At 42.4% G+C, this 12502-nt stretch overlaps 1 protein-coding gene across 1 annotated transcript in view; it reads left to right on the top strand.

Moving 5' to 3' along the window:
- sspo (SCO-spondin) overlaps positions 1 to 12502 on the top strand; it is a 163341-nt gene that overhangs the window by 133204 nt on the left and 17635 nt on the right. The window contains exons 100-106 of the mRNA XM_067434918.1: positions 133 to 260; positions 2028 to 2173; positions 4290 to 4336; positions 4429 to 4593; positions 5619 to 5839; positions 7144 to 7239; positions 12299 to 12359. Coding sequence (XP_067291019.1) covers positions 133 to 260; positions 2028 to 2173; positions 4290 to 4336; positions 4429 to 4593; positions 5619 to 5839; positions 7144 to 7239; positions 12299 to 12359 — 864 coding nt within the window. The remainder of the gene's footprint in view (positions 1 to 132; positions 261 to 2027; positions 2174 to 4289; positions 4337 to 4428; positions 4594 to 5618; positions 5840 to 7143; positions 7240 to 12298; positions 12360 to 12502) is intronic.

A 12502-nucleotide genomic window follows, 5' to 3' on the forward strand; every position in this document is an offset into this window, starting at 1 on the left:
TGTGGAGCGACATTAGGGAGAGGAGTTAATGACTGACACTTTTGGGTGAACTAACTCTTTAATGTCGAGCCCTGCTGTGGTTTGGTCAGTGTGTGAAGCAGCATGTCTTCTGTGTGTGTGTGTGTGTGTCAGATTGTCCCGCTGGTCAGGTGTTCAGCGCGTGTGCAGGATCCTGTCCGTACAGCTGTGAGGATCTGTGGCCGGAGAACCAGTGTGTGCCGGCGGCCTGCAGTCCTGGCTGCAGCTGCCCCTCTGGAGCTGTGAGTGACCCATCATGGTTTTCACCTCACAAAAGATTGAATGAGCAAAATAAATCTAGCCTAGCAACACCCTAGCGATGTCCTAACAGCTTCTTAGAAAACCCTAGCAACACCATAGCAACATCCGAGCAGCTTCCTACACTCTAAAAATTCGAGGAAGCTGCAAGGATATATGTATGGGGCAGCTAGGGTGTTCTGGAAAGATGCTAAAACGTTGCCATGGGGTTACTAAGGTGTTCAAAGCTGCTAGAATGTTGCTGTGGGGTTGCTAGGGTGTTCTACACACTGCTGGGTTGTTTCAACCCATGTTTGGGTAAAATATGGACAAACCCAACTTTTGGGTATGAAATGTCATTAAAAATATGAAACCAACTGTTGGGTTTGTCCTTATTTTACCCAAACATGGGTTAAAACAACCCAGCAGTGTGTAGAACACCCTAGCAACCCCACAGCAACATTCTAGCGATTTTGAACACCCTAGTAACATCATAGCAACGTTTTACCATCTTCCCAGAACACCCTAGCAGTCCCATACATATATCCTTGCAGCTTTCTCAAACATCATAGAAACCCCATAGTAATCTCTTTGCAGCTTCCTAGAACAAAGATCGTCCTAGCACATTCCTAGAACAGCCTAGCCAACACCATGGCAACATCCCAGAACACCCTAGCAACCCTATAGCAACATCCCAGCAGCTTCCTGGAACACCCTAGCAACCCAAAAACAATGTTCTATTATCTTCCTAGAACACCCTAGCAACTCCATATCAAAGTTGAAGTAGCTTTTGACACCTTTGGCACCCCTAACCCTAACCCATATCAACATGTTAGCAGCTTTGAACACCCTAGCAACCCTATAGCAATGCCCTTGCAGCTCCCTAGAGCACCCTAGTAACCCCATAGTGATGTTCCATAAACTTCTTAGAACGCCCTTTTACATCTTATAACACCCACAGCAAGGTTTAAGCAGCGTGTCACCCTATAGCAATGTCCTAGTAGATTCCAGAACACCCTAGCAACCCCAATAGCAGCTCCCTAGACCCTCTATAGCAACACCCTGGCAACCACGCACACCTCTCTCATGGCAGCTTTAACACAGACTAACACAGCATGTTTTCTTCTGAAAATGTGTAAATCGAGCAGTAAAGCTGTCTGATTTCAGCATGTTCACATCTGCTGCTGGCGGCTCTGCGCTTTCGGAAGTGTTTAAAGGGTTAGTTCAGCTAAAAATGTAAATGCTCTCATTAGTTCCTCCTGTGGTTGGCCAGCCGTCAGACCTCCGCTCATCTTCACACACAGATGAAGATATTAGTGTTGAAATCCGATGGCTCAGAAAGGCCTTCATTGACACCAATGTCATTTCCTCTCTCAAGACCCATAAAGGCACTAAAGACGTCGTTACAAAGCCCATCTCACTACAGCAGCTCTACAATCATTGATGAAGAGGCCAGAATAGAGTTAGTGCGCAAAAACACTAAATAATGACATATAGTGATGGCTGATTTCAGAACAAAGATTAGACATATTTTTTTTACAGTCTATGGTTTTGAGAGAGGAAATGTCATTGTGGCCAATGGAGGCGTTTCTGAGCCATCGGATTTGTGTCTGAAGATGAATGGAGGTCTGGGTGAGGAATTAAAGACAGAATTTTAATTTTTTAGGGAACTAACCCTTTAATTCTCCAGTAATTCCTCTGGTTCGGACACAGATGACTGTAGAGTCCCTCGAGCCGCGCTCAGATCAGTTAACCATGTGATCCGTCTGCAGGTGATGCTCAATGGAAGCTGTGTTCCTCAATCCCAGTGTCCTTGCTCCGTCCTCTCGCTCCTGTGGGCGTCGCCCAACGTCTCCCTGGACCTCCAAGAACAGGAAGTTCCCGCCGGAACCGTCATTCCAAACCTGTGCAACTCATGGTACTCATCAAAGCTTGTGTCATAGAGACAGAGCGTATTTAGGCCACGCCCACACCGGGGGGGACTCAACCCAACGCTCTCCATTGACTTTGTATTGCGTGAAGCGGTCGCCTCGTCTTTTCTTACTTATTACAAAAAACAGAACAATGTCTAAAAGCTGATATGTGACGAGGTGTGCAGCAAACAAGCTAAAAAACACAGAACTCAGTTTTTATAAGCTGTCGACCCAAAAAACGAGCGTTTAAGGAGACAAAAGTGGACACAGGCAGTAAGACGTGAAGCTTCATCAGGAAGAATGGCTCAGTTTTGGGATCCTGACACTCAGTATGTCTCAGTATGTCTACGTGTGCAGTAAACATTTAGTCAAATATCCAAATGTCAGTTTTATATATTATATTTCCTGTCTCTGATTACTTTCTCCTCCAGTGGGCGTAGTTCTCAGTGTAATATAACATGTCCCGCTCTGTCTCTAGTGCCTGTATACACTTTTTTATCTTTAAACGCTCGTTTTTTTGGGGTCAGCAGCTTATAAACACTTCTGGGTTTTTGGTTCTGTGTTTTTGAGCTTGTTTTCTGCACACCTCGTCACAGATCAGCTTTTAGACATTGTTCGTTTTTTTGTAATAAGTCTGAAATGATAAGGAGGCGCTTCCCACAATAGAGAGTCGATGGAGACGATTGGTTTGTTTTCGTCCGCCGGTGGGCGTGGCTTTCAGATTATGTCTCTATGCGGCTCCTCGTCTTCCTCTTTCTTTGGCAGGGTGTGTGTTGGGTGTGTGTTGGGTGTGTAAATGGAGAAGCTGTGGTTATGGGATTGAGAATTAATAACTCATGAAACTCTCCAAGGCTTTATAAGAGCGTCTCAGTGTCGTGAAGGGAAACTCACACCCTCTCTTTGAATATCAAGAGGTCACTCTGACATCGCTGAAGGAATTTGATGCCCGGACAAAAATACACACAATACAGGATTAGATATTCTGAAGTAAATGCTCGGCTCATGTTTCACCATTAATCAAAATAATATATTAATATGGTATAAATGTGTGTGTGAGTGTGTGTGAGTGAGAGTGTGTGTGTGTGTGAGAGAGTGTGTCTGTGTGTGGGTGTCAGAGACAGAGTGTGTGTGTGTGTGTGTGTGTGTGTGTTGGTGAGAGAGAGAGAGAGAGAAAGAGAGAGAGTGTGTGTGTGTGTGTGTGTGTGTGTGTGTGGGTGTGTGTGTGTGTGTGTGTGTGTGTGTGTGTTGGTGAGAGAGAAAGAGAGAGTGTGTGTGTGTGTGTGTGTGTGCGTGCGTGTGAGAGAGAGTGTGTGTGTGTTGGTGAGAGAGTGTGTGTGTGAGAGTGAGTGAATAAGTGTGTGGGTGAGTGAGTGAGTGTGTGTGTTTGAGAGTGTGTGTGTGTGAGTGAGTGAGTGAGTGAGAGAGAGTGTGTTTTGGTGAAAGAGAGAGAGAGAGAGAGAGAGAGAGAGATGTTTTGTGTGTGCGTGTGTGTGTGCGTGTGTGTGTGCGTGCCTGTGTGTGTAAGTGAGTGAGTGAGAGAGAGTGTGTTGTTTGTGTGTGTGTGAGAGAGAGGTTGTGTGAGAGTGAGTGAGTGTGTGTCTGTTTGTAAGTGTGTGTGTGTGTGTGTGTATGTTTGTGAGAGTGTGTGTGAGAGAGAGAGAGTGTGTGTGAGAGTGTGTGTAAGTGTTCTCTCTCATTTTTATTAATGATAACTCTAAAAGAGAAGTGAAATATGATGAGCATGTTCTGTCTTAGGGATATCTAACATTAAGCATGAAAAGCTAAATAAGTAAAGTGTGTATCTGTGTGTAAAGTGTGTATCTGTGTGTAAAGTGTGTATCTGTGTGTAAAGTGTGTATCTGTGTGTAAAGTGTGTATCTGTGTGTAAAGTGTTTATCTGTGTGTAAAGTGTGTATCTGTGTGTAAAGTGTTTATCTGTGTGTAAAGTGTGTATCTGTGTGTAAAGTGTTTATTTGTGTGTAAAGTGTGTATCTGTGTGTAAAGTGTTTATCTGTGTGTAAAGTGTTTATCTGTGTGTAAAGTGTGTATCTGTGTGTAAAGTGTGTATCTGTGTGTAAAGTGTTTATCTGTGTGTAAAGTGTGTATCTGTGTGTTTGACAGTGTCTGTGACGGTGGGCTCTTTACCTGCACTAACGAGTCATGTGACGGTAAGTCATGTGATGACCTCATACACACACGGGTTATGAGTGTAGTGACAGGAACAGAGTGTGATCTCTGTGTGTGTGTGTGTGTGTGTCAGTGGACTGTGAGTGGAGTGGCTGGTCAGCGTGGAGCTCTTGTTCGGCGTCCTGCGGCTCTGGACATCAGCTCTCCAGCCGGACGATACAGCGCCGGCATCAGTTCAGAGGACAGGAGTGTGAGGGGCCGTCACACACATCACGAGTCTGCAGGGGCCCCGCATGCGGTGAGAAATACTGTGCAGAGGGATTGTTTTATTTTATTATTATTTTAGTTTATTTTTATTATTTATTTATTTTATTTTTTATGTATCTATTTATCAATTTATTAATTTATTTTATTTTATTATTATCATTCTGCTTTCTTTCTTTCTTTTAATGTTTGAATCATGCTAGCAACAGCTGTCAGGGCATAATAATAATAATAATAATAATAATAATAATAATAATAATAATAATAATAATAATAATAATGTTATTTGTTTGTTTGATTTTAATATTAATTATTAATTTATTTGGTTTAAGAATAATGTTAATTACTTTTTCTCTTTTAAGTGATTTTTTTATTTGATTAAATGTGTGTGTGTATTTGGTCACTATTATTATTTTAGTATAATAATTTTCCCTTTTTGTCTTGGTAATGTATCTGAAATTATATATATATATATATATATATATATATATATATATATATATATATATATATATATATATATATATATATATATATATATACACAAAGATATATAAATTAATAAATTTGTAATAATTATAATAATAATAATAATTTATTTTATATATATATATATAATATTATATATATATATATATATATATATATATATATATATATATATATATATATATATATAGTAATACAAATATTAATTCATTTGGATTAATAATAAGGATAATATTAATAATAATACTTTTTAAACATAAATAATAAAAACTATTAATTGTTTCTAATAATAATAATGATAATTATTATTTTATAATAATATTTGTGTTAGTAATAGTAATGTATTTGTTTATAATAATAATGATAATAATATTTATTATTATATTATTACTTATTTATATGATTATTAATAATAATACCAACTAATATTTGTTTGTTTGTTTTTAATAACAATAATAATATAATAATGATAATTGATTCATGTTTTTTAAGTGTAACTGTAACTGTTCAATATACTGTAAATATGGCATCTAGCCAGAGTCCAGTGCTCACGAGCTACTGTTCCCACAGTGTGTCCGGCGGGTGAGCGCTGGCTCTGGAGTGTGTCTGGATCAGAGCGAGTGTGTGAGAGGGGGTGTGTGGACCTGTACCGGCCCGACTCGCTCAACTGCACGGGCCCCGGGGCCCCGGAGGGCTGTGTGTGTGAGGAGGGCCGGTATCGGAGCCTGGAGGGCCGGTGTGTGATTCCAGCTCTCTGTCAGTGTGAAGAGGAAGACGGGACGCTTCGAGAGGTACAATCACTCGTCACTGACACCGCTGCCCTTTATCCTCGTTACTTTGTTTATTTATCCTGAGGAACGTCATTAATAAGGCTAATGGGCTAGCACTAGAACAAAGATAATTGCCATTATCAATAATGAATAAAAGCGCTGAAAGGTCTAAATGAACTACTGTGGCGCCCATTTAAGAGTTTCTTAAAGGGGTGGTTGCATGCGATTTCACTTTTTTAAAGGAACTGTGTGTAAGAAATGTATTTCAATGAATCATAAAATGGCCGTGATATGTCACTAGACATTAATAAATCATGTTCATTTCAAATACTTCTATCACTGACAGCAGTAGTCCGGCCAGGATATTGTCATTATAAAGTTGTTGTTGCCCTCAACTGATGTTGATGATGTCATGTTATGTTTTGGCCTGAAGCTCCGCCCCCTCCACCTATCGACCAATCACGGAGTCAGTAGTGTTTGGGGTTGCCAGATCTGCTCTAGTTACCACAGCTGTAGATCTACAAACGTTCTGCTGATCCTGCAGCCAATCTGGCAACCTCGAGTCAGGGGGAGGGGGAGGGGAATACACATATATCATTATAAAATAAATCATCTATTCTCTATAATGAATGTATACTTTAGTAAAGTGTAATTTATTCCTGTGATCAAAGCTGCATTTATCATCATTACTCCAGTCTTCAGTGTCACATGATCCTTCACTAATCACTCTCAGATGAGGATCTGATGATCAACACACATTTATGATTATTAACAATGATAAAAACATATCAAAATGTTTTTTTGGAAACTGTGATCTATTTTATTTCTCAGGTTTCTTTAAAGAATAAAAAGTTAAAACGAACAGCATTTATTTGCATTTATGAATTTCTTTACTGACATCTTTGATAAATAAAGGTTTTAAATTCTCTCTCTTTTTTAAATTTTACCACAAATATTTGAATGGTATTATTTTCACAAAAATGTTATGCAGCAAATGATTAGTGAAGGATCATGTGACACTGAAGACTGGAGTAATGATGATAAATTCAGCTTTGATCACAGGAATAAATTACACTTTACAATATATTCACATAGAGTACAGATGATTTACTTTATAATAATATTTCACATTTGTACTGGATTTTTGATCAAATAAATGCAGCCTTGGTGAGCGGAAGAGACTCTTTCAAAAACTTGTATTTTTTCCAAACTTTTGACAGGTACTGTGTGTGTGTATACATATATCATGAAGTAGTTATGGTAGGAAAGAGTCTGTCCAACAACATTTCTGTAAATATAAATGAACTCTCCATTGTGTGTCACAGCCGGGCTCTGAGTGGGTGGACGGCTGTCAGTCATGTCGCTGTATCAATGGCCAGAGACGCTGTCAATCAAACTGTCCTCCACTGCATTGCTCTGAGGTAAGAAATCTCTTTCATACACTATACTGCCAAAAGTATTGGGACGCCCCTAAATCTCTGAGTTCAGGTGTTCAGTCTCTTCATGGCCACAGGTGTATAACTCCAGCTCTCGGCCTGCAGACGCTTCTACACACATTAGTGTAAGAATGGGTCGCTCTCAGGAGCTCAGTGAACTCAAGCGTGGGGCCGTGATAGGTTGCCACCTGTGCATTAAGTCCATTCCTGACATTTCCTCACTACTAAATATTCCACGCTCAACTGTTAGTGAGATTATAACAAAGTGGAAGCCATTGGGGACAACGGCAACTCAGCCACGAAGTCTTAAATCCCAGAGCGGGGTCAGTGCATGCTGAGGGTCACAGTGCGCAGAAGTCACCAACTTTCTGCAGAGTCAACAGCTCCAGACCTCCAGACTTCTGTGGCCTTCAGATGAGCTCAAGAACAGCGGAGAGAGCTTCATGGAATGGGTTTCCATGGCCGAGCAGCTCATCCAAGCCTTACATCACCAAGAGCAATGCAATGTCAGGATCAGTAAGGAAAAATGGGAGTGCAAGAAGAGGTGACTTCATTAAATAACAAAATAAAACAAACACAAACCAAAAACCCACAAGGGGTAAAACAAACTTGAAATAAACTTAAATACCAAAATTATTAAACAGGGAGCAGAACATCCAAATGTCAACATTTCAACGTATGTTGAACATCAAACGTAAGACAGCGATCCAGCGCAGGACTCCAGACACGAGGGGAATAAAAAGGGTGACAAATCAGGCAGGTGATGAGGGAGAACAGGTGGTGCAAATAATCAATAATGAGATGATAAGAGGGGCGGGGTCAAGACAATAGACCAGAGACATGACGTAAGACCAAAACATGACAAACCAAAGTACATGCTAGAACATAACAAAAACACCACATGTGCTAAACAAGAAAAGACAAACATTTGACATCCAAAGCATGGGATGCAAGTGGGATGCAGTGGAGTAAAGCATCCACCACTGGACTCTAGAGCAGTGAGACATGTTCTCTGAGCAACAAATCACGCTTCAGTCTGACAATCCCAAGGACGAGTCTGGGTTTGGCGGTTGCCAGGAGAACGGACTTGCCTGACCTGCATTGTGCCAAGTGTAAAGTTTGGTGGAGGGGTGATTATGGGGTGGGGTTGTTTTTCAGGGGTTGGGCTTAGCCTCTTAGTTCCAGTAAAAGGAATTCTTCTACCAAGACATTTTGGACAATTTCATGTTCCCAACTTTGTGGGAACAGTTTGGGGACGGCCCCTTCCTGTCCCAGCATGACTCCGTTCCAGTGCACAAAGCGTCGCTCCATAAAGACATGGATGAGGAGTTTGGTGTGGAGGAACTTGACTGGCCTGCACAGAGTCCTGAGCTCAACCCGATAGAACAGCTTTGGGATGAATTAGAGCGGAGACTGAGAGCCAGGCCTTCTCGTCCAACATCAGTGCCTGACCTCACAAATGAGCTTCTAGAAGAATGGGCAAAAATCCCCATAAACACACTCCTAAACCTTGAGGAAGGCCTTCCCAGAAGAGCTGGAGCTGTTAGAGAGGGTGGGCTGACTCCAGATTAAACCCCACGGATTAAGAATTGGAAGTTCATGTGCATGTAAAGGCAGGCATCACAAAACTTTTGACAATGTTGTGTGTTTGCTTTTCTTCACTCCACACATAAAAAATAATTCTTCTGTCATATATTAATTGTTTCTCAGTTGTAAATCTGCACCTCTCACTGTTTGGTTTCACGTGTGTCGGCCAGTGAAGCAGTGAATAGGCTTGCATCAGAAATGAGCCCAGTTAGAGAACAGGCAGCAGATGCTGGAAATAGACTAACCGTTGTCCAGGCAACAGCTCCGGTCAGAGATTGTGTCCCAGATGGACGTCTCAGACCCTCAGCAGACCCTCGAGGAAGCTCTCAGACCCGACGTCTCCTGCAGAGATCGCTTCAAAAACTAAATAAAAATACTGCCTTCACTTTCACCAACGTTTGTTCTTCTTCATCCAGTCCAAAATTAAATTACCCAATTTGCATTTTTTGCTGCCGGCTGGAGTAAATGTCACTCCTCACTGTTGGGTTGTTCAAAGCTACAGTAATAATCACTGACAGAAATAAACACACATTCATTTCTGTGACTTTGGCTGCACCAAACTGAATTACAAAAATATAAAGATCAGTTTTCAAATATTCAAACAGTCAGTCATTTGTGCGATTTTAAAATTGCTGACTGTGAGAACTCATACAGTGCACACAAATACACTGCAATGTTTCAGGAGCAAGGCAAAGGTAAATAATAAAACACTGCCATAGGCCCTGATCACACAGAACACGTTTTTTTGCAGCGAGAGGCGCCTTTTTTGAATGGATTTCGGTTGTTAGAGAGCGTTATGCGCCCTGGGCGCCTCGCGTTTTAACCACTTGCTGCCCCTCGCGTTTTAACCACTTGCTGCCCCTCGCGTTTTAACCACTTGCTGCGCCTCGCGTTTTAACTACTTGCTGCCCCTCGCGTTTTAACCACTTGCTGCCCCTCGCGTTTTAACCACTTGCTGCGCCTCGCGTTTTAACCACTTGCTGCCCCTCGCGTTTTAACCACTTGCTGCCCCTCGCGTTTTAACCACTTGCTGCGCCTCGCGTTTTAACCACTTGCTGCGCCTCGCGTTTTTAACCACTTGCTGCCCCTCGCGTTTTAACCACTTGCTGCCCCTCGCGTTTTAACCACTTGCTGCCCCTCGCGTTTTAACCACTTGCTGCCCCTCGCGTTTTAACCACTTGCTGCGCCTCGCGTTTTAACCACTTGCTGCGCCTCGCGTTTTAACCACTTGCTGCCCCTCGCGTTTTAACCACTTGCTGCGCCTCGCGTTTTTAACCACTTGCTGCCCCTCGCGTTTTAACCACTTGCTGCCCCTCGCGTTTTTAACCACTTGCTGCGCCTCGCGTTTTAACCACTTGCTGCGCCTCGCGTTTTTAACCACTTGCTGCCCCTCGCGTTTTTAACCACTTGCTGCGCCTCGCGTTTTTAACCACTTGCTGCGCCTCGCGTTTTAACCACTTGCTGCGCCTCGCGTTTTTAACCACTTGCTGCCCCTCGCGTTTTAACCACTTGCTGCGCCTCGCGTTTTAACCACTTGCTGCGCCTCGCGTTTTAACCACTTGCTGCCCCTCGCGTTTTAACCACTTGCTGCGCCTCGCGTTTTAACCACTTGCTGCGCCTCGCGTTTTAACCACTTGCTGCCCCTCGCGTTTTAACCACTTGCTGCCCCTCACGTTTTAACCACTTGCTGCCCCTTGCGTTTTAACCACTTGCTGCGCCTCGCGTTTTAACCACTTGCTGCGCCTCGCGTTTTAACCACTTGCTGCGCCTCGCGTTTTAACCACTTGCTGCCCCTCGCGTTTTAACCACTTGCTGCGCCTCGCGTTTTAACCACTTGCTGCCCCTCGAGTTTTAACCACTTGCTGCCCCTCGCGTTTTAACCACTTGCTGCCCCTCGCGTTTTAACCACTTGCCGCTCTAAGCGGACAAGCGCCGACGTCATCGCGTTTATTTTCTTTTGTCCAGTCGAATGAATGGAGAGGCGGGCCTTCCGTTGTGTTGGCCGTTGCATTGATTTGACTGACAGTACAGGTGATTTGGGGGTTGCCTAGAAACATTAAAAAAACCTGCAGCACACTTCTCTTTTCGGAATGAAAAAACGCTTACCATAAAAGGCAGTGCAGTGCACCTTGCATTTTCGAACCTTAAAAACGCGTTCTGTGTGATCGGGGCCATAGTTTGGACAAACAGGACGTCCCGTTTTGAGCTCATGCCATTGGTTTAGTCAGTGTTTTTATGTTGTGCTGTTTAAAAAATAATGCTTGGGAACAGAGTGCAACAGTCAGGTTGTGGAAGTAAAAACTCCATAAATTTTCTCCATAGGAAAATATATTTTTTTTTACGATAACTTAGAAAAGGTTGAGAACCAGTCCATCAGACTCATGTTTTGGCTGGTCAGAGTCCAGATATAAACCCTCTAGATAGTTTGTTTGACACCAAATATTTATTATTAATGAACTGTTTGAAGCCATTAACATTGAGTTGGGCAACACTGTAAAAAGTTCCCCTGCTAAGTTACAGTATTTGTGCAATTCTTGCTACACTCTAAAAAATTCTGGGTAAAAAACAACCCAATGTTGGGTCAAATATGGACTAACCCAGCAATTGGGTTGTTTTAACCCAGCGATTGGGTTGTCTTAAAGGGTTAGTTCACCCAAAAATGAAATGTCTGTCATTAACTCCTCTCCCTAATGTCGTTCCACACCCGTAAGACCTCCGCTCATCTTCACACACAGTTTAAGATATTTTATATTTAGTCCGAGAGCGTATGCAAGTGTATGCACACTATACTGTCCATGTCCAGAAAGGGAATAAAAACATCATCACAGTAGTCCATATGAGACATCAGTGGGTTAATTAGAGTCTCTTGAAGCATCCAAAATACATTTGGGTCCAAAAATAACAAAAACTACGACTTTATTCAGCATTGCCTTCTCTTATAAAATATCTTAAACTGTGTGTGAAGATGAACGGAGATCATACGGGAGTGGAACGACATTAGGGGGAGGAGTTAATGACATAAACTTCATTTTTGGGTGAACTTACCCTTTAAGCAAATATTTAACCCAACCGCAGGGTTAAAACAACCCAATTGCTGTGATAGTCCATATTTGACCCAACATTGGGTTAAAACAACCCAGCATTTTTTAAGAGTGTACTTTCCTGACTAGTCTTTTTGGATTAAAAGGGTTAAGACCATTAAATATTTTGCCTTTTTTGGCTTGGGCCATTTTTATTTGCCCAAGGGAATAACAAGCCAAACAACAAAACTCAACCTACATTATATTACCTCTGTTTTACTCCATCTTTGGCTGTAAACGGCTCCGGGCACCTCAGGCCTGTGAAGTCTGTGTCAGCATCCGTCCATCTCACCGGAGACGAGTCACGTACGCAGAGCTATTCTGAGACTCGCGGCACCACCGATATCCTCCACATCATTTTTCTCTCTCTTTTCCAGGGTGAAGTGAAGGTGCTGGAAGCGGAGGACTGCTGCCCTGTGTGCCGGAGAGAGTATCCAGGTAAGAGTCACGAAACACACCAGTAATAGGGAAGAGTGAGCCGAGAGTCGGTGATATTTGTCAGCAGTTCTCATTGCCCTTATGTGCCACAGACTATTGCTGTAGTACACATCATTAGGCAGACTGGAGCTTTTGCTCTGGCA

This window comes from Pseudorasbora parva, chromosome 24, assembly GCF_024679245.1.
Source record: "Pseudorasbora parva isolate DD20220531a chromosome 24, ASM2467924v1, whole genome shotgun sequence".
Taxonomy (NCBI): domain Eukaryota; kingdom Metazoa; phylum Chordata; class Actinopteri; order Cypriniformes; family Gobionidae; genus Pseudorasbora; species Pseudorasbora parva.